Source organism: Glycine soja, chromosome 16, assembly GCF_004193775.1.
Source record: "Glycine soja cultivar W05 chromosome 16, ASM419377v2, whole genome shotgun sequence".
Taxonomy (NCBI): Eukaryota; Viridiplantae; Streptophyta; class Magnoliopsida; order Fabales; family Fabaceae; genus Glycine; species Glycine soja.
Window position 1 is genome coordinate 5,628,713 of NC_041017.1, and position 23,430 is coordinate 5,652,142.

General features: G+C 34.5%; 2 protein-coding genes and 1 pseudogene across 2 annotated transcripts; all 3 read left to right on the forward strand.

Moving 5' to 3' along the window:
* Window positions 1-2,723: 2,723 nt before the first annotated feature.
* On the forward strand, window positions 2,724-4,960 carry LOC114389230 (U3 small nucleolar ribonucleoprotein protein IMP3-like). The gene is made up of 3 exons (XM_028349859.1): window positions 2,724-2,942; window positions 4,221-4,295; window positions 4,592-4,960. Exons 1-3 carry the CDS (start codon window positions 2,854-2,856, stop codon window positions 4,821-4,823), a joined length of 396 nt encoding a protein of 131 aa, XP_028205660.1. The 5' UTR covers window positions 2,724-2,853; the 3' UTR covers window positions 4,824-4,960.
* A 7,605-nt stretch (window positions 4,961-12,565) lies between these two features.
* Window positions 12,566-19,093, forward strand: LOC114389081 (triacylglycerol lipase 2-like). The gene is made up of 9 exons (XM_028349671.1): window positions 12,566-12,884; window positions 13,143-13,259; window positions 16,031-16,171; window positions 16,609-16,719; window positions 17,076-17,219; window positions 17,574-17,614; window positions 17,745-17,824; window positions 18,260-18,355; window positions 18,466-19,093. Exons 1-9 carry the CDS (start codon window positions 12,705-12,707, stop codon window positions 18,786-18,788), a joined length of 1,233 nt encoding a protein of 410 aa, XP_028205472.1. The 5' UTR covers window positions 12,566-12,704; the 3' UTR covers window positions 18,789-19,093.
* On the forward strand, window positions 19,077-22,715 carry LOC114391102 (annotated as a pseudogene).
* Window positions 22,716-23,430: the final 715 nt, after the last annotated feature.

Sequence of the window (23,430 nt, forward strand, 5' to 3'; positions counted from 1 at the left end):
TGATTAGTTGATTTATATAATCGATTAAATGCAACAATTTAATCGAGTTTTTGAGGTCACCTAACACGACTATGGTAAGAGTAAAATAATATTTTAATCAGTTCATTTTTATTCTATTGCTTCTATTTTCTGCAGTACTGTAATTTTCTAGATGTTTAAATATATTTTGTCTCTTATTTAATTTAGTATTTTTTATTTTAATTATTGTATTTTTTATTTTGCTCCTTGTAAAATATGTTCATTTTATTTTTTATCTTTAAAATACTATAGTATTTTAAACAGAAAAAAATATTGTTTAAAACATTTTTTTATATGCAGGAATAAAAAAAAATATCAAGAACTTATAACACTCATTAACCATCTTCAACGAGCTAGAACCTATGATATTTAAATCAATTTATAAAAGAAAAAAATACATTATGGAATAAAAAAAAACTTTTTTTCAAGAACCGAGAGAAGAAAAAGATATTTAAGGGGGTGTTTGGTTTTGTTGTTTTCTGTTTTTATTTTAACTGGAAATAGAAAATGGTGATGGAAATGTGTTTGGTTGGATTTCTGTTTTCATGTTCAGTAAAAATATTTTTCCAAACGAACCAAAAACTGAAAACAATAAAATTTCGTTTTAAGTTGAAACCAGAAACCTCATTTTGGGTAAAATAAAAACGCGGTAGCAAAAAATGTAATTTTAAACAAATCTAAAAATGCATTTCCTTTCGAAAATGCATTTTTAGTGTTTTTATTTCTTAAAAGCAGAAAACAATGTTTTCAGAATTTTAATCTTTTAAAAATGAACACAGTTTTCAAAAAATAAAAATAAGAAACGAAAACAGAACATAAAAATGTAAACCAAACACATTCTAAATATTTTGTCAAACGAAAGGACAAAAAAGGACAGGAGATATAAAGTTGGTTAGATGATTAAGGGAGAAGGAAAGACAAGAAATGTCAGCAGTTCGACCCCTCTTCTAACAAAAACTAACTATACTAACAATTAACATTTGCCAATAAAAAAAATTAAAATCATACCACTATAGCATCGTTGGGGTCTGTTGCCTTGCACTGCTATTCAAGATTGATAACTATGAGTGAAGTATAGAAGGTAAGCTGGAAATAGGCTTGGGAGAGACTAGATATTGGGAAAAATCCAATCCAATATAGATTATATAAGTAGGAGACAACTCTCATCCTATGAGCTAGGTTTTGGGGTTGAGTTTAGCTCAAACCCACATTCATAAGATGATATCAGAGCCTATCGTAGATCCATTAAATGAGTCACTCACCATATCATTCACGCACCAAGTTCAGAAGTGTTGGACGTAAGGGGGTGTATTGGAAAAATTTCAAGTCCCACAATGGTCAGAGAAAGGCAAGTGAGGGACAACTCTCACCCTATGAACTAGTTTTTAGGATTGAGTTAAGGTCAAGCTCACATTCATAAAACTAGACACCTTTTTGAAACTGATTAGGAGACTTTCTTCCCATCTTTCTGCCATTGTACACAGAATATACCAGGATCTGAATTCCCTTGAATACGACCCGTTACTGGATACAAATATTTTCATACTTAATTTTTACCTTAAAGTCTTTCTTGCTTGCTGGTAGGTGCCTATCATTTTGCTCCTTAAGGAATTTGATTGTGTGAGGTTGAGATTAAAGAGGGAGATTTTATTGGAAGGAGTATAGTTAAAAGGATTATTTCATTTAGTAAGCATTGCTATGCTGTCTCACTAATCCTATTGTATTTTTTTGGCATTTATTTTGAAGAAATATGTACCTAATTTGAATTTTACAACTTTCCTAGTTTTTCAACTTCACCATGGCATCTATCTATTTCTTCTCTCTCAATGCCCCTCTTCATGGTTAATTCTTCTTTTTGTGAATTTAGCTGAACAGTTAGAAGGGATCATGCTGCATTTCACAATTTAAATGAGTAGTTTATTAGCAGCCCTTGCTTTCTTCTAAAATGTTTTATCTCCATGTATTTTCTTGGTCTAAACTACATTTACTATCTGACTACTTCAGTTGAGTATGTTCTTCATCAATCTTCGTGAACAAGGCTGTGTTGCATGCTTTACACCATAGTAAGCTCACAAATTGTTGGTCTAAATCACACCCCTTTTATTTTATTTTTTAATATTGTTTAGATGTCTCTCACTGACTAGGAATATGACCACAATACTCTTTATTAGACTTGGGTAATCCTCCTACTTTGAGGTAGCTTTTGGAAGTTAGTTACTCCGGTTTGTTTCTAAGATGATATTAGAGCTTATCAAGTCTTAATGTTGTGTCTCCCACAGATTTCCTGTCCAGTAAACTTCACTCTCTAGATGTCTAGTCCTTGGCATGGGGAGGTGTGTTAAGATGTCCCACATAAGTGTGTGTGTGAGTTAAACTAGTGGCTGGTTGAACAAAAGCTTTGGACTTGATAGAGCAATTTATGGTTCTGTTGAATTTGACAAAGTAGTGGTGTTTTTGAATGCTTAGATATGCATTTAATAGCTGATAGATAAAACAAGCAGTTCTTCTACCTTTAATAAACTAATTATTTGTTGTGGGTATTCTGATGACAGTGAAAAACAACGAGGAAGCTAAAGTTTCATGAAAAGAAGCTTTTGAAGAAGGTAATTTTTTTGGAATGGAAGAGGGAAGGGGGTCACAGAGAGAACCTGATTATGCAACGCTACCATATTACTGGATTGGACGATTACAAAAAGTATTATGCATAATTCATGATATCTATATTTTCTTACATTATGTAATTTCCTTTATTTTGGATTAGCTTTTAGCCGACACATTTTATGTTTTTCCCTCTGGTATAGTGGAAATACGAATAGATATTCAGGTTTATGCCATATGGTTCAGAAGTTAGTAAACATATTGAAACAGATGGATCAAAAGGATCCTTTTCGGATTGATATGACTGACAAGCTTCTGGAAAAACTGTAAGTCCATTTTTATTAACTTTTTCATGTGAACTTTTAAACATATTATTGAATCCATTTAGACATAGTTTTATTGGAGTTAAAAGTTTAAGCATATGACTTGAGATTTGAGAAATGATATTAAATTCGTAGTTAGTAATGGATATCCTGTTTTGTAATTATATTAACTCTTATATTTCATATTTATATTTTCTATTATTCCTTTGAAACAACTTGAACTGCAATGTCATTCTGAGACTCCTCTAATCTATGTGTGCATCAGCAGTTCAGCTATTTTATTTGAACTGGATTGGTGTAGTTGGTATGAAATTGGTTTACCTGAATCCAATTACAAATAAAGTAGAAAATTTATATATAAATTGTTTGACGGATTTTGTTAGCCATTTGTGCTATAAGTAGTACATATGCATGATCAAATAAAATATGTTAAAGCATCTATTGATAAACTAATGAAATACAATATTGAACATAGAACTATAATACAACAATACACTTGCTGTCCCAGAGTATTAGAGTATTCTTACTTGCCAGTTAACTGACATTGTACTGACAGTTATCTATTAGTGAGCTGTCAGTTTGTTAGGATACTAACTGTAATTAATTAGCTTTCGGTTAGAGTTAGTTTTCAGTTACACTCTATATAAAGAGCTATAACAGTATTGTGTAAACTTACCTTTTTCATTTTTCAATCGATGAGAAATTTTATCTTTTCAGCTTCTCTCAAACTCTATCACAGAGGCAAAAGTCTGCTAGAGAGAGTATTCACTCCCCACAAACTGCAAATAACAACACACTCGCCTAGTTACACACCTACTATTAGATATAATTCTAATTTGTAGCTGCCATTCTGCAATTTCTTAAGCAGAACAAATGTAGAATTAAATATATAAGTTATTTTATATAACATTCTAATATACTTCTAATAATATCTGTCTCCAATCCATCAAATGAATCCTTCCTAACCCACTTGGATATCAGTTCCCATCTCAAAATATAATAAAAATAGGTGAACTAATTGCAATGGCCCTCGGGTGCTTTTGGTTTTCTCTTGATGACCATAGTTTGCTATATAACATTTAAGTTGGTATAAAATATTTGAATGGATGTAACTCCACTTCTAGAAGTATAAGTTAGCCTTGCAGTTTCAAATAGAAAGATTGTATTCATATAGCGACCACTTTTTAACTTTTTATTTCTTCTAGGTATTAGCCTGAAGGGAAAAAAAATATTATCAGCTATTATTTTCTCACATATCTTTTTCTTCCTTTTGGATGACAGTTACAACATGGGTGTGATTCCAACCAGGCAAAGCATCATGCTATGCAAACGCTTAACTGTGTCATCCTTCTGCAGGTAATAAAAATTGAGTAATTAATTTTATTTGCTTGCACTTTTCACATTAGAGTGTCCAAATGAAAATTTATCCAGTAAAGAGAAAACAAATAATCTACTTTCAAATGTAGTTTAATAAATAATTTTAACCTAATGATCCCAGATATATGATCAGTTGCAGAATAATCTAGCCATCTAGGAAAGTTTCTGGGTTGATTATAATCAACCTTCTGCTAAATTTTCTTTGTACGACCTCTTTGCATTATATTGCCCTGGTTTGTTCAAAAAATTAATGATTTTTTTCGTCTATCGTGCAGGCATAGGCTCTCAACAGTTTTGGTGCGACTAAAATTTGCAGAGCACTTGAAAGAAGCCGTCACATACATTGAGCAAGGGCATATACGAGTTGGTCCAGAGACAGTTACAGACCCAGCTTTCCTTGTAACTAGAAACATGGAAGACTTCGTTACATTGGTGGATTCATTCAAAATAAAGAGAAAGGTGCTTCAGTACAATGACAAGTTGGATGACTATGATTTAATGAATTAAGTGGAAGGCTAATTAGTTGTAGTTTACTGTATGAATCGTGGACGAGTGTTTCCCTTGGCAGGTAGCTTAAACAGGCTTGGAATTTTTTTTCTTTTCAATTTTTAAATTCATGCCAGATTAAGGTGATGATGTAATGAACCTGGAAATTAGTGAATTAGTAAATCATGATAGTGATATCAAATATTTGATATGTATCCTGCATTTTTCCAGTCAATTGTTTAAGGATCAGAGGTGCCCCCAACTTGCATTTTAAGTGAATGATGAGCCATTGAGGTTGATTGGCCATAAGATAGTAATGGTGTTTTTAATTGCAAGGTCTAACTCGGTTGATTGATTAAAATGTGTAAGTTATTGTAAATCTCTTTATATTATCTTCAATTTTCTCGAATAATTTTTTTTTTTTTTTGCAAGGATTTGCCTCTCGGTCTTGCAACTGTGTAATAATATTCTATGTTCATGTTCAGATTAGAGTTGAAAGTCCAAACAAAAATACACTTATTTTCGAAGTAACAAATTTTTTCTTGTTCAGTTGATGCATTGGAATTCACAAGTGTACGTAGGAATTTGTAAAAGTATTTTCTCAACTTTAATCACTAAATTTAGACTGTTTCATGGTGATGGATTAAGTTCAAGTTCATGTTGGTGTTCTGCATCTCTTGCTCGTTTCCTCCATTGTCCAAATTGCTGTAACCTCACCTGTAGCTTTTGTTTGTTGTTCCCTTTCACAACCTTCACCACAAACTAGGAATGCTAAACATACACACTATAAATTAGTTATCAGTTGATTTTATTAGTTAACTACTTGATACGTCTAAATCTGATACAAATAGTTAATTTTGTATCCTTTTATTACGCCAGTTACTATAATTTATCGTGTATGTAAGTAAAACTTGGACATGCAACAACAGTGATAGAATCAATTCAATAGGATTCACACCTAAGACTAATTCTGCATGTTTCTTTAAACTTTCTTCATCAGTTTCATTTTCGACAACCATTTTAGATAACATAATGTATGTTTTGATTCCCACTAACATTAGTTTTATTGGGATGCAACAAAGTATATTGTTCATAAATTCTTTTACATCCTTTTATGATTTTTACAATAAATACTTATTCTTTTTAGTTTCTTAACTAATGTCTTATTAACAAGACTATTATTTAAAATGTTAGCTTCATTTATAAATCTAAACACAGTTTACAATTCTGTTAAGTCAACCTTATAGCTTCATGTAACACCCTATTTTCACATTCAATCAGAGATAATGTAGACGCTAAATAAAGAGAATAACTTTGAATTTGATCTACCCAGTGTTTGGAACCAAATCTACAAGGTGGATCGTCACTCTGTCTCCACGTTTATCAGAGTTGAACCTGTTGATGTGATTTTAAATGTTGACGCGATTTTGTGATGCTGAACACACTATCCATTCTTTGAAACGTATAACCAAACTTACACTGAATTTATCCAGCAACAACTAAACCATGATAGTTCACTTTGTTTCTTCGTTTTTAATGATAAAATGAAAAAAAAAAGAGTTTACTTTTACTTTTCTCATAGTAGATGTTACGAAGAACACTAAGGGTGTGCCGTTAGCAAAAGAGCAGCAGGGAATAAGTGAAATCAAGCCCAAGAGAAAGAAGGCGATACCCACCTATTTGGAAGACTACGTACGAAGTGGATAATTAGCCATGCAAATTGTTGTAGCGTGAAAAGCATGTCATTCTGTTATACCTTCTAGAATATTCTCGATTCTATTATTCGCTGTAAGAATAATATTTTGTTAGGTCGTTGAGCCATATAAATACATTGTAATAACTCATTGGAAGGCAATGAAAATATATTGTTTCTCATCTTTCTCTTTGCGTTCTGGAGGATACTTGGGCCTCGAAAACCAAGTGTAACATTGGTGCTTTCATTGCACAACAATGGCGGACGCGACTCGTTCCAAGGTGTATGCAGATCACCTCGAAGACGCAATCACGAAGCTTACAGCGTCTCAGCTTGCCATGAATACGAAAATTGACTATCTTCTTCAGCGTATGACGCAACTAGAAGCAAACCAGCAACAATTGCAATTCCACCATCTTCTTCGGCGGGACAGACACCGTCGACGTACAGTTTAGTGCACCGTATGAAACTCGATGTTCAGAGGTTCGACGGCTCCGACCCAACTGGTTGGACCTTCAAGATCACGCAATTCTTCGAGTACCACTCCATGCCGAATCAGGAACGGTTGACGATAGCATCGTTCTACATGGAAGGGTCAGCCCTTGCATGGTTCCAATGGATGCATCGCAAAGTGCAGCTTTCTTCGTGGTCAGCGTTCCTCCATGCGTTGCATTCCCGTTTTGCTTTGTCGACATATGAAGATCCCACAGGTTTGTTGTGTAAGCTTCAGCAACATTCATCGGTAAGCACCTATTTTTTTGAATTTGAGTCTCTAGCGAATCGTATCGTAGGTCTGTCAGCAATGTTTGTTTTGAGCTGCTTTATCTCGGGGTTGAGCCCCGCTATTCGTCGAGAGGTGCAAGTTCTGCAACCTGTCTCCTTGGTTCAAGTAGTGGCATATGCTCGTTTGCAGGAGGAGAAATTCCTCGATGCGCGCCGGCCGCCAGCACATCGTTCTCCAACGACCACCGTAACAACCACAGTTTCACGATCTCTTACAACCAATGCTACCTCTCCATTGTTACCCAACCCTTCACGAACCTCAGCTCCTTCCATTCCCTTCAAACGGCTCACATCAGAAGAGCTCGTGGTTCGCCGTGAGAAGGGGCTGTGCTTCCACTGTGATGAGAAGTATTCACGAGGACATAAATGCTCACCCTCATTATTCCTGTTAGTGGTGAAGGATGATGAGCTTGCATCAGATGTGACCTCGCTACGGTCGCCATCACCAACCGCGGACTTACTCCCTGAACCTCCCCCGGCGCAGCTCAGCTTACATGCATTATCAGGCCATTCAGCGCCTGAAACCTTACGTCTGAAGGGGGCCATTAATGAGCTTCACGTTAATATCCTTATTGATGGAGGTAGTACGCACAACTTCCTCCACCACAGGGTTGCGACGGTGTTAGGTCTTTCACCCAAAGAGATAGCTCCACTTAGAGTTACGGTGGGTAACGGAGACGAAATCCGTTGTCATCAGCTTTGCATGGCTGTTAAAGTACAAATCCAAAGGTACTTTTTCACGGTTGACTTTCACATCTTACCATTGTGTGGCGCGTACGTCGTACTAGGAGTAGAGTGGCTCAAAACACTGGCTCCAATGCTCACAGATTACACTTCATTGACCATGAAGTTCATTACTAAAGGCAAGCTAGTTGAATTACACCGTGACCGTGAGAAGGACGGGGAGCCTGTCTCTCCTTCCTAGTTATGTCTCCTCCTTCACACGAGTCCCTCCAGTACCTTCTTTCATATTCGAGTGGAAGCATACCCGCAACCAGCTCCAATGACACAAATCCTCCCAGAAATCACCTCTTTAATCTCTAAATACTCTTCTTTATTTCAACCCCTCGCAAACCTGCCTCCGTCTCGTTCAACAGATCACTCCATCACTCTACTACCTAATTTGACCTCGGTGAATGTGAAGCCCTATAGATATCCCTACTATCAGAAACAAGAGATTGAAGACCAGGTGGCTGCCATGCTTGTGAAGGGCTTTATTCAACCTAGTTCAAGCCCATTCTCTTCACCAATTTTATTAGTGAAAAAGAAGGATGGGGCCTGGCGATTCTGCGTAGACTATAGGGCTCTTAATGCCATTACAGTGCGAGATCGCTTTCCAATTCCCACTGTGGATGAATTGATGGATGAACTCGGAGGAGCATGATGGTTCTCTAAGCTGGATTTGATGTAGGGATACCATCAAATCTTGATGCGCAAAGTGGATATCAGTAAAACGGCGTTTTGTACTCATCACGGACATTATGAGTTTTGGGTAATGCCTTCTGGATTGTGCAATACGCCTTCCTCCTTCCAAGCGATGGTGAATCTGTTGTTTCAACCATGCTTGCACAAGTACATCATCGTTTTCTTTGATGATATACTGATATACAGCAAAACGATGGCTGATCATCTTCTTCACCTGGAAAGCGTTTTTCAGATACTGGTAGCAGGTCAGTTTTCTCTAAAGCTTTCCAAATGCCTGTTTGCGCAATGATAGTTGGAATATTTAGGTCATATTGTGACGGGTGAGGGAGTAAGACCAGTTCCGGAAAAGGTGCAGGCTATACAGACTTGGCCAACTCCACGTTCACCTTGGGCTTTAAGGGGTTTCCTTGGCCTCGCTAGGTTCTATCGACGGTTCATCAGAGGATATGCAGCTTTAGCAGCACCTCTCACCAAACTTCTATGCCATGGTCAGTTTCAGTGGTCATCTGAAGCTAACGTCACCTTCCAAAAGCTCAAAGACGCTATTACAGTAGCTCCTGCTCTCACATTCCCTAACTTCAAGGTCCCCTTTGTTGTCGAGACAGACACGTTGGGCGTCGGCATGGGGGCAGTATTATCGCAAGGAGGTCACCCCATCGCCTTCTTCAACAAACAATTTTGTCCCAGGATGGCTAATTCTTCAACATACGTTCGTGAGCTAGCAGCCATTACTGTCGCCGTTAAGAAGTGGCGGCAGTATTTGTTAGGGCATCAATTCATTATTATGACTGATCATAGAAGTTTACGGGAACTCATGAATCAAGCAGTGCAGACTCCAGAACAACACTGCTACTTAGCTCGTTTGCTGGGTTTCAATTATACAATCCAATATCGCTCAGGTCAAACCAACATAGTGGCTGATGCATTGTCGAGAGTAATGGAAGAACCACCTGCATCTCTTTACCTATTGTCAATGCCTCGGTTCGTCTTTATAGAAGACCTTCATAAGGAATTAACATCCTTGCCAGCGTTCATGGAGTTGCGCAAACAAGTTCAGGCTGATCCCACAACTTACCCAGATTACTCGTTGACTCTAGAGCTCATCTTACACAAGGGACGAATATGGCTTCCCTCTAATTTGTCTTTCATTAAGTTGTTACTCGAAGAATTTCATCAATCACCTGCAGGCGCCCATATGGGAGTGCAAAAGACCTTACATTGTCTACAGGAAAACTTCACTTGGAGTTCAATTCGAGAGTATACACGTGCTTTTATCGCAAGCTGCTTAACCTGTCAATACACAAAGTACGATAACCGGAAACCAGGGGGCTTGCTCTGTCCTCTTCCGGTATCGGCACAACCCTGGGAAGATTTGTCGATGGACTTTATCGTAGGGTTGCCAACTTATCGGGGAAATACTTGCATCTTTGTCGTGGTTGATCACTTTTCTAAGGGGTTGCACTTAGGCATGCTACCTACTCATCATACTGCCCACACCGTAGCTATGTTGTTCATGGAGATGGTAGGACGACTTCACGATATGTCGCGAAGCATTGTTTTCGATCGCGATCCGCTTTCCATCAGTAAATTTTGGAGAGAACTCTTCTCCTTAAGTGGTACAAAGCTTCGCCTGAGTTCAGCTTATCACCCACAATCTGATGGGCAAACTAAAGTTGCTAATCGTATCATTGAACAATATTTGAGGGCATTTTTTCACCAAAAACCTTCCGCATGGGGTCGCTACTTGCTTTTGGCTGAGTGGTCTTATAATACGCCGTGTCATTCTACGACTGGCATGACCCCGTTTGAAGTCACCTTTGGTCAGAAACCACCTAACTTTCCTCAATATATCTCAGGCACTTCTAAAATAGACGCGGTTAATGATATACTCAGCCAACGAGAAGCAGTGTTCGAGTTGCTCCGTCGTAAGCTGAGTAAAGCTCAAATTCAAATGAAGGCAACAGCAGATAAGCAGCGTCGCGATCAAGAGTTCGAAGTAGGGGATTGGGTTTTAGTGAAACTCAGACCACACCGACAGACATTAGCTTCTGGTTTAGCCTATTCTAAATTGGTTAAACGATATTATGGGCCCTTCCAAGTCACGGCGCGTATGGGCAAGGTGGCATACAAGTTGCACCTACCCAACCATTCGCGCATTCATCCCGTTTTTCACTCTTCTCTCCTTAAACCCTATGTGGCGTCTGCAGTTCCAAGGGATATCACTGACCTTTCACCAATGGCTCTTGACAATCATCCTGTCATTACTCCCCTAGCCATCGTAGCATCCAAAATGATCCCTTCTAAAACAGGCCCAAAGCATATGGTGTTGGTGCAATGGAAAGGTCTGGGCCTGGAAGAAACTTCGTGGGAGGAGTGGTCAGAGTTCAAAGCGCTCCACCACCTTGAGGACAAGGTGTTGTTTGATGGGCACGGGAGTGTTACGAAGAACACTAAGGGTGTGCCATTAGCAAAGGAGTAGTAGGAATAAGTGAAATCAGGCCCAAGAGAAAGAAGGCGATACCCACCTATTTGGAAGACTACGTACGAAGTGGATAATTAGTCATGCAAGTTGCTGTAGCGTGAAAAGCATGTCATTCTGTTATACCTTTTAGAATATTCTCGATTCTGTTATTTGCTGTAAGAATAATATTCTGTTAGACCGTTGAGCCATATAAATACATTGTAATAACTCATTGGAAGGCAATGAAAATACACTGTTTCTCATCTTTCTCGTTATGCATTCTGGAGGATACTTGGGCCTCGAAAACCAAGTGTACCAGTAGACCATTACAGTTTTCATGGTTTTTCATCAGACAAAGTAAGTCCTTTCAAATGCAAATTCAACTCAATCTAATAATGAGAAAAGGAATTAATAACACCGATTGATTACCAAAAAATAAGAGGAAAAGAAAAGAAAAATCCTTGTATTAATTGAATGCTTTAATTAAATGTCCTCTTACCCACTTCTATGAATGCACTACATCAACTGAAACATTTTACCTCAGGAACTACTCTTATGAAGTAATTTTAATTCAAACACTTTTTTCTTTTCAGATTCAGCACCAAAATAAATCTTCTCTCCTGTCCACACCTAAAAGCAGAAAGCCTCAAAAGAGTGAAAACATCAATGTTCTTAGTACCCACTGACCACTTGCCTCTTTTTCTCAAATTTCACTCAATCTTCCTTTTCCTTTTTTTTATCATCCATCTGAGTGTTTTTTTTTTTTTTGGTCAGGCACAAGTGTTTTCTAAGCCACAAGATCAGAGATTAATTATGTTTGATACATAAATATTATTGGTTCAAGAAAAAAATCAAACATAAATTCTTTTTAATTAAATCATTCTCTCACTTAAACACAACAAAACATTAGGCGTCAACCTATAAGTCATGGCATTAGAAATCAGATAGAAGTCTCCTCCCATAACGTAAAGAGAACAACCCAAATGCAAAGTGGGCCCCACAATCCCTTTTTGGCACATTTCTAACCCCCACAGGCTTCAGCCAAAGCAGAGAGAGAATAGAGTGCCCTCCAAAATTTCACACTGCCAAAGTTATCTCATCAGCACAGACTTGGCACCCCAAGACAACACCAATTAATTATCAACCCAACAGCGATGTGTATCAGAAATCATGGCATCAATTTGTTGAATTGATTGAAAACCCTTTTTCCATTTCCCATTTTGCTTGCCCGCAAGAAAGAAGATAGTGGACCCCCACAATGTGAAAAAAGCCTCATACCTTGATGCCAAGAAATCTTCTATAATTAATTTTGCTTATTCTACATTAGCCCGTTATGCAAATAAAGAGAGGAAAATAAGGAATCAAATATTCAACTCGTTTTCCCATCCTTTTGTGTCTCTCTTTTTCCGTTTCATACACTTTTTCTTTACCTTTATTGTTCCAATCTTATCCTATCCTTTAAATATACACACACAAAAATACATTAACACTTCAATCCCACGCTTTCAATAGATAGATAGAGCATTCATTCATCACCAACATGGCTCTTCTAGGCTTAATGAGTTTTGCTGCCTTGACCCTTTTCTTGGTCCTAACAACTGTGCCTCGTCAAGCACACGCTTCAAGCCGTGGCAACTTAGGCAGAAACATCAACCCTTCAGTGTATGGCATATGTGCCTCTTCTGTCATTGTGCATGGATACAAGTGTCAAGAACACGAGGTAAATACAGTATCATAGTGGGCAGATAACCTTATTTTTTAAGTAAGTAGTCACAAGTTCAATATCAAGTTTGTATATATGAAAGAATATTTGTTGAGAAAAATCAAAATCTCTAAAATGGACTTGAATAGCTTGAGGGATTAATCTTTGACTTTTGGTTAGAGATAGCTTGAGTTCACCTAAAAAAACACACACACAAATATGGTTGAAATGGTGTTAAAGATTTAGAGTGGCACGTTGTGTTGAAATGTTTTTCAGGTTACAACTGATGATGGTTACATTCTGAGCCTGCAAAGGATCCCAGAAGGTCGAGGTAAAAGCAGTGGGAGTGGGACAAGGAAGCAACCAGTGGTTATACAACATGGAGTTCTTGTAGTAAGTTGGCAACTCTATATATAATGCATGCACCCATTAATTCCCAGTTTCAAATTCAAATACCCTTTTCTTGCCCAAAACATATATATAAGATAAAACTATATATATATAATATGGTTTTATCCAACAGCTACAAGACTGTTTTGGATTTCAGTTTTGTATGGACAAAGTGTTTCAACGGGAATCTAAACACATATTGAGCTTTTGAAATTGAGTAATTATTATTTTTTATTCGTGGAAATAGAATTTAATATCAGATTTTACAATAAATCACGAATTATTCTCGTGATTGTATGTGTGGGTATCATCCTTTTAAGAAAAAGCTAAATTTAATTTATTTAAAGCTTATACATTATCTATATGAAACGATCAAAGAGCTTCAATGCAATAGTATGTCGTAAATATATTGTAACTGATTCACATGTTTTTTTGTTACTAATATTTAAAATTGTTTGGATAAACGGTTTCTCACAATGCTGTGATAGATTTCCGCATTGAAAATTCGAGATTGTTTTTTCAAGAAGAAAATTTGAGAAATTATATGTTTCGATATTTTTTTTTGACGTTCTTTTTATCTTTATATACATTTATTTTATGTCTCTTTTATAATTATGCTTTCTTTTATTACATCACTTGATATGTTTTTTATTCCTCTCTGCCTTCCATTCATTCATTTCACACGGTTTGTTATGCTTCAAACAAACGTTACCACAAATATCTTCCACCTAGATAGATATATCAGCTTATTTGTTTGAGGAGAAACGTAATTTTTGTCATCAACGAAAAACTAGTTTCACTGCTCTAGATCACTGTTTTCTTCCAAAAGTAATTAAGCAATAAATAAAAAAAAAAGTGCATAAAGTATAGATGCCTCAATATTCACGAGGAAAAAGATAAATGAACATCCATAATACTATTATACAGGAAAAAAAAAATTAGACACCTAAAGATAAATAAAATAAAATAATGTTAACTATTGTAACTCTATTCATGATTGAGGTGTGAATGCGACTCGATCGGTACATGACAATGTGAACAAAAAAGGTAGAATTCCGCGTCTGTCGCATTATGACATAAGAATGGCTTTATCTGTAATTTGCTATTTTAGACTAAGGTGACAAATTAAGTGACGATCATATGTTTCGTTGCTTAACGCATTATAAGTTACATTTTGTTAAGTAAATGACGTTATGATTAAATCTACCGAAAGGTGCTTGAAAAACAATCATCACATGAGATAATTTAGGAAAAGGGTGTTTTGTATCAATCTTCCCCAAGTCTTATGTTAATAGTTAAGGTCAACTGAATGAATCAATAAGCTTCATGATATATATTAAATCATGCAGACCAACATTATGTTGATCTAATTAAATCAGCGTCAATCTTGTTAGTAAGTGTGGTTTAACAGTTAGTCCCCACTATATACGCATAAAAAAAAAAGGTCCCCACTATATGCTATAAAAACGATCTCTTTCAAATATATTTCAAAGTAATGTTTGTTTCCTACGTAATTCATGTTTCATTATGACTTCCATAAACAACTTTCATGTTTCTTTTCTTTTTTCCTTTTGGGTATACTATCACAATCATCGTGCGTGGCTTCAAATTAACGATAAAAAAGAATATCAATAACCTCTCTACTTGATTGCGAGAATATCCCAATCTTAAAGTTGTTCTTTTCATATTATGAAATATAAAAAAGAAGACACATTTAAGAGGCATGCTAAATGTGTTAGTGGTTTACAGCACGTTGATTAATGATGCTGCCTAGCTAAGTGCTCATCGAAAGTGTAAAATGTTGAATCCAATCTGCCATGACCAGAAAAAAAAGTGTGTTGTTTAGTAATTTCTAGGTTAATAATTAGTGTAATGGAGGACCCATTTACGAAGTGCAATTTAATTTCCTTGATCGTGTGACACATAGGCAAGTTTGTAAAATTTAACAAACCCGAAAATCTATGCACCGTCTCAAGCACTGATTGGAACCCCCACTGCTAGTGTCATACACAGACTTTGAATAATGCAGCTCTGCCACAAGGGTTAGCAACTTTTGTTTCTTCCTTGCCAATACAGCATAGGAACATGGTTCCCACTAGAGTAAGTGAGTGTGCACTTCAAAAGATTCAGAGGATATGAATTTTAAAAATTTATATTTAAGTTTAGGATCTTACTGACCAATAATTTTAGAGTATTAATTAAAAATTTAAAGGAAAAAATATTTATTGGGTAAATTATTTTGAGAGTATAAAAAGGATTTTTACTTTAAAATTTTTTTAATCAATGTTCTTTGGAACTAACTAATGGATAAAAACAACATAATTTTTCATCTTTTAATAAAAACATGTTATTTTATGTTTGTTAACTGGTTAGCATTTCACTTAAGTTTAAAGGTCAAACATGTTTTTTTATTTCTCAAAATATCTTAAAATTCAGTTTTAATTTCCATAAAAAGTTTAATATATTTGCCGCTACATTTATAAAAGTGATAATACAGTAAATATTTATAGTTATATTTTTATATTAATATTGATTAAAATACCACAACAATTAAATAAATTTAATATTTCAGTATGTCTATAATAATTTTTACTCATTTTTAAATACATTTTTTTTCTTGCAACTTAAAACATTTATATATTATATTATAGTCTGTTGTATTTTATAATTGTTTAAATTGATCATGGTTCTGTTTTGTGTAGTGTCAATTAATTAAGTGTTTTTGAACATTTTTAGTGAACATTATTATATCTATATGATGATGGTGGGTGCAGGATGGTATGACATGGCTTCTAAACCCACCAGAGCAAGATCTGCCGTTGATTTTAGCTGATAATGGATTTGACGTGTGGATTGCAAACACAAGAGGAACCAGATATAGTCGCCGACACATCTCATTGGACCCCTCTAGCCAGGTTAGGTTTATCTTTCTTGTTCATGTTTAGATTGCTTTTGTGTACCTTATAATATTATACTATAGATTAATTAATTCAATATATTTAAATTTAAGTTAAAGATAATTTATTAAATAATTTAAATTTTATCATTCTTTTATATTTTATATTTTTTTTACACTCACAATTAAATGTAAATAAATTTATAATTATTTTATCTTTTAATATAGTGCACGTTTCAATATAATCCCACGATAAAAATGAAATGAAAATACAAGAGTTTTGATCCTTTTATAAAAGTATTTTTGTTTCTAGCATAATTTTTCACCCAATTATCAAACATGCACTTGGGTGCATATGTTCTCCTTTAATTGTTTTATTTTGTTCTTGCTCTAATATTAATAATGTCTTGGTGATTTTTAACATACCGAATTAACACTTCTATGTAAATGTGACAGGCCTATTGGAATTGGTCTTGGGATGAACTTGTCTCCTATGATTTCCCTGCGGTGTTTAATTATGTGTTCAGCCAAACGGGGCAGAAGATCAATTACGTTGGCCATTCATTGGTACTTAATTCATTCCATGATACTACTGCCTTAATACATCCTTTTAGTTTAGAGTTTAATTATAACATACTAATAGCTTAAGTTTTTTTCTTATAATAACATCTTATATAATGATAAAGTTTAAAGTTATTAATTTTTCCACTATTATTTATATTTTTTTTATCAATTCATAATGTAAAAATCTGAATATAATTCATATGCAATGACATGTGACATGCACATATTATTTTCTTAAAATGTTTTTTATGTTAACAATGTATCATAATTAAATGGTTTATTTTATTTAATTGGAAGTTATCAGCTAAAGATAAAAATAGTAGAATTGAGTTCTGAAAGTGGAAGACCATGTTTGGCAGGGAACTTTGGTAGCTTTGGCATCCTTCTCGGAAGGAAAATTGGTTAACCAGCTGAAATCAGCAGCCTTGTTGAGCCCTATAGCCTATTTAAGCCACATGAATACAGCACTTGGTGTTGTTGCAGCCAAGTCCTTTGTTGGTGAGGTACGCGTTACATCATAATCACACTACCTCTTTTTACTATGAAATCATATCAACTAATCAAGCATAAATAATTCTTGTGTTGAAGTTAAATTAATTGTTCAATTATCATTTGAATTTGATCTTTGACTTTTTGTTAGACTTTATTTATTTTTCAATTGAATTTCCAATTAATCAAGGTCTTTTTTTTCTAATGAGTCAGAGGATTAAAACCAAGATTTAATGATTCAACCGTAATTAATCTGTGGTCATTAATAAAATAATATTTTCAAAAAAATATCATGTGTACACTTCATGCATACACACAAGTAGACACATTTGCTTATTCATGGAAATGCTTTTTCTTTTGCCAAACAGATCACTACCCTCTTCGGTCTAGCAGAATTTAATCCAAAAGGGTAAGGACATAGAACTCAACATAAAAAGAAGTCGTCTCCTTATATTTCTGAATCCCTACTATGATTCTATTCTATATAATAATAATATAAACAATTTAATGCTCTCTCAACAACTGCATATATTGTACAGGTTAGCTGTTGATGCCTTTCTCAAGTCTCTCTGTGCTCACCCTGGGATAGACTGCTATGACTTGTTGACTGCACTAACTGGTTAAGTCTTTGCCCAAACTGTATTGACTTGATAACAATTTGATTTTTAATTAAGCATTATATATTGGACATTTTGTAAGAAATAGATTAAGGATTAACATGTTTGTTAATACAAATTTTAGTTTTACTCATTTGATTTACTTTTGTTGGTTATAATAGTTCTCATCAATTTTAAAACTTCTAAAAATGATCTTTATTGTTATTTATTGATGATGTGACATACATCTAAACATGATATATTACATGTCATTTCAAAATAGTTTCTAACATCACATTTTAATACATGTTATGTCGTCACTAATAATAGAGATCAATTAGAAAAAATTAAAGAAAATTAAAATAAAAATTTCATTCTATTACACAAACTAAAACTACAAATTAAAATATCAAAGTTTACTGACCATATGTGTGATTGAAATGTGATGTCCTATTCAGGTAAAAATTGCTGCCTCAATTCTTCAACTGTTGATCTATTCTTGATGAATGAGCCTCAGTCAACATCAACAAAGAACATGGTGCACTTGGCTCAGAGTAAGATTTTCTCATCTAGCTACATAACTTGGTGTAGTGAATTCAATTTCTTTTATCAATAACCAAGAAAGCTTATATTTAATATAATGTTATGACCATGCACTTTGCAGCTGTTAGACTTGGGGCGTTGACAAAATTCAATTATGTGAGACCAGACTATAACATTATGCACTATGGAGAAATATTTCCTCCAATCTATAACCTTTCCAACATCCCCCACGATCTCCCTCTCTTCATTAGCTATGGTGGAAGAGATGCACTTTCAGATGTCCGTGATGTTGAGAATTTGCTTGATAAACTCAAGTTCCATGATGAGAACAAGCGCAGCGTTCAGTTCATCCAGGAATATGCTCATGCTGACTACATTATGGGGTTCAATGCCAAGGACTTGGTGTATAATGCTGTTCTTTCATTTTTCAATCATCAAGTTTAACACTGGATAGAATGAATCAAGTTGTATGAAAAGAGTGCCTTCATGTATTAGGTAGCTATCATTGAGATCAATCTAAGTTATCTAGTGGAGATTAAGTAACGGCTAATTACAAAAGTAATGAAGTATTATCACTAGTGATTTGCTTTGGTGTTGCAAATGGCTATTGCATCTATCTATTGTGTTGCATTGTAATGCAGAGGAAAGTGGCTTTTGGCTTCAGTTATCTAAGATGAAAAACGTGGATGAGATCATTTATCAAAAGAATTATAAAAACTATGTTTCCAAACCATGATGAAGCATATGTATATGTATGTGTGCAAAGTGCTCACCACTGTTTACATTATACGTAGGAAGGTTTCCAAAAATATATGCATATTGGCGATGGTAAGCTCACATCATTAAAATATTTCATGTGAAATATAATCTTTCTGGTCTCAAATATACAACAACAACAACAACGCCTTATCCCACTAGGTGGGGTCGGCTACATGGATCAACTTCCATCATAATGTTCTATCAAGTACCATACTTTTATCCAAATCATTAAGTTCGAGATCCTTCTTGATAACCTCTCTTATAGTCTTTTTGGGTCTTCCTCTGCCTCGAATTGTTTGCCTTCTCTCCATCTGATCTACTCTCCTCACTACAGAGTCTACCGGTCTTCTCTCTACATGCCCAAACCACCTAAGTCTATTTTCCACCATCTTCTCTACAATAGGCGCTACTCCAACCCTCTCTCTAATAGCTTTGTTTCTAATTTTATCCTGTCGAGTCTTACCACACATCCACCGCAACATCCTCATCTCCGTTACACCTACTTTAGTCTCATGTTGGCTCTTGACCGCCCAACATTCTGTTCCGTACAAAATCGTCGGTCTTACCGCAGTCCGATAAAACTTTCCCTTTAACTTGATCGGTACCTTTAAATATATGTATAAAAAAAAAATTCTTGGTTTTGATGTGTCATGTTTTCTTTTCTTTCTTATATTTGAGACCCAAGGAAGTAAATGCTTAAAGTTTTTGTAATTGAAACTCATAAGTGCATGCCAAATATCAGTTAATCATTATGAGCTATTTCATATTCATATTTACCAAGATTTTCTTAATCTAATTGATCTTCTTGGAGACACATAATTCTGAGCCTGCAAGATAAGGACTCTTTGAAGATCCACAACTCACCTTGTCTCTTTAATATCTATGTTCAAAATCCTAATACTGATTATGGCCAATAATAATTCAATTCTTTGCCAAGCTAGGCCCCTATTTTGACTACACTAACATAACATAATTTGGATACCCTTCTTGTGAAATGCAAATTGGAAGAAGTGCCCACTTTAGCTCTTCAATTTGAGGATATGTATTTTTGCCTTTTAATGTCTTACTGTTTGTCTCCTACTCTACAGAGGATTACAAGCTTCCCTGAGCTTTAGTTCCTTTAAGGTCTGTTTGAATGCATTTTTCTAAAAGCACTTCTAAGAGAAAAAATAAGAAGAGAAAAAGAAAATAAATTTTTCATTAGTTAACCATTAACTAATTTGTAATAGTTTTTTCATATAACTTTTCTAAAAGATGAGAGAATATCTAAAAATTAGTTAATGGAGAGTTTATTTTACCTTGTAAAGAAATTTATTTCCTTTTTTTCTCATATATTCTTCTCCTAGAAATACTTCTAGAGAAACTTACTCAAACATATCCTTATTTTGTCCCCCAAAGTACTAAATCAAAAGATGAACAAATAAACAATACATCTTACATAGTTAATAAGTATCACTTTAAAAGAAAATGATTGCATCAGAGAAAGCACATGAAAAATATGGTATATTTCTGGAACTTGTTGAGTAAGATAGATTTAAGATAATAATTATTAGCCACTTTTTTTTACCTGTTTGATTCTTAACAATTTTCCACATTCTTAAGGCTATCGCCTATCAAGACTTCAGTTACTTTATTTCTTCACCTTTTCCATTTTTATCCCTGCTACTTGAAGATACTAGAGTTTTGAGAGGAGATACGTGTGCATGACACCAACTTGTTGTGATAAATAATCATAGAGCTCAAAGTACACAAGAAAACTTTCATCGAAGTAACTTGTTGTATTGATTTGGATGATTCATATAAAAGATATTAATGAGACATGAGTGTGATTCATGTTCTATTTATAGAGTTGTATATTCAACGAGTAAATAACAACTAACCGACTAACTAATCTCAATAACCACAACTAACAACTTGTAAAAAAGAAAAAAAAAATCAGCTTAATTTTTACCTGATAATTTGAAGAAAATAATATTTATCTCAGCCATTTCTTTTACTGGTTGGTTTTTAAGGCCATAAAGATTTCAGTTTATTTCTTGACCTTTTTTCAATTTTATCCCTATGACTTGAAGATATCAAAATTTTGAGAGGAGGTTTATGTGATCCCAACTTGTTTGAGATAAAAAAAAAATCATAAAGCTCAAAAAACATGAGAAGACTTATAGAAATTAGTCATTGAATTGATTTAAATGATAAAGATACCAGCCAGTGAGGTGCATGTTCTATTTATAAAGCTTATTGAACTAGTAACCAAAAAACTAATTAACAACTTGTAACAAATAGAATGATAGAAACTGGTTCAGATTTGTAGACAGAAATTATCTTTATTGATTGAAAAACTGTTACAATCCTTTCTCGTTGTGCCGCTGTCTGTCATATGAATTAAAATTTGAGCTTCCAGTTCCCCCTTAAGATGATTCATGTTAACTTTCTTTGAACGTAAAGCTTTCACAACTTTTACCCGCCAGAGTTAATTTACTTGGCTTCTAACTAATGCAAACACTTAAAAAACGAAGATACTACACAAAAGTGCATTCTTTGTTTTGCCCCGGAGACCAAAATATGGGCAAGTATGTTGAGCCAAATAGAAGGAAGCATTCTTTATATGTTATAACATTATTGTACAACAACTTATTATATTTAATATTATTTACACATACATAAGATAACGAAAGTTGGTTGAGCAGTGTGTGAGTGTTGTAAAGTTTTTAGGTGTTCAATTCCTACACATAAAAAAAAAAAAAAACATAACCAAGATAACCCAAAAAAGTATAGAGACCCAAAAGAGAGAGATGGGGGCACAAGAACACAATTTTCTTGGCACTGGTTGTTGCTTTGATCACACAGGAGGCCATGGCAGAACAACATGTAGTTGGTGGAAGCCAAGGTTGGGATGAATCCACAGACTTCAATTCTTGGGTTTCAGGCCGAACATTTATGGTTGGCGATCAACGTGGTATTTCTTACCAATAATTTTAAAGGATTTAATTCAAATGCACAAACTATAAAATTGCTTTCAATTATAAATTATCAGATTGTTCACTTTTATAATAGTCACTTTACAAGTCACATTTACAATGATTTCTAATTTTTACATTCAATTCATAAAAATTAAACTCTAATTTAAAAAACTTAAATGAATTTGAATATTTTCTCCCTTTCAAAAATTGTATTTGCTTTGATTAATAAGATTATATGTTTATTCTTCTTTTTTTCTTGTGGCAGTTTTCAAGTACTCTTCTTTGCATAGTGTGGTTGAACTAGGCAGTGAGAGTGAGTACAAGAATTGTAATATTGGCAATGCTGTGAACTCAATGAGCAGTGGCAATGATGTTTGTGAAATTGAACAAGCCTACCACACGTTACTTTGCATGTGGTACAATGGGTCATTGCGATCAAGGCATGAAGGTGAAGATCACAACAGTGTCTAGCTCTGGGACCTCTTCCCCATCATCACCATCGTTATCATCAGCAGCATCAGCATCAGCATCATCATCATCTCTTGTGTTCATTGCTGCATTGTTGATTGCCTCTATGCTTAACCAGTTTTGGTCTATGACTATCTTCTTGGTTGGACTTCACCTACATTCTATGAAGTTTAATTGGCCATGAATTTCATTTCTATGTTGAAATAATAGTTGAGTAACAGTGGCCATGGATATTTCAATCAATTTGGAATTGTTATATACATAGAATGTCAATAGGGTTGGACTTTTGGTCATCTTGTTATTTTGCTTTTGTTGGAGAAAAGTTAAGAAATTCTTTGATAGAAATATGTGAGATATACAGTTTTCTCATACAAATGATTTTATTTGTATTAATAGTTTGTGTGTTGTGCTTAACTTTAATCCGCTTAATTCACCACAATGCAAACATTTGCATTTGTGAGAAACGTAGTTAATAGTTCTATAATATTTAGCAGCCATTTGTGTGTGTGGGTATGTCGGCAAAATCTTGAAGAAAAGATCTTGATAGTATTTTAAACTGATAATGTTCGGCAACATCTTCCGGTGTTGGGCAAATGTTCATATTACCAGAAATATAATTGATTATTGATTATGTTGTCAACCTAAACTATTGAGTAACTAGCAGTTGTTACATAACCGTTATATTAATAGCATAATCAATTCGTAGACAATAAAAAAGAGATGAAAAAAAATAAAGGTTTAATTACTCATTTTATTTTTATAGTTTTTAAACTTATCTATTTTAGTCTCTAGTTAATAAGTGATTTTTTTAGTCCCTTAGTTTACCATTTAATTCCCGACAAGTTCCTACCGTTAAAATTGTTTAACACCGTTAAATTATTATTGTCGATCATCCTTCC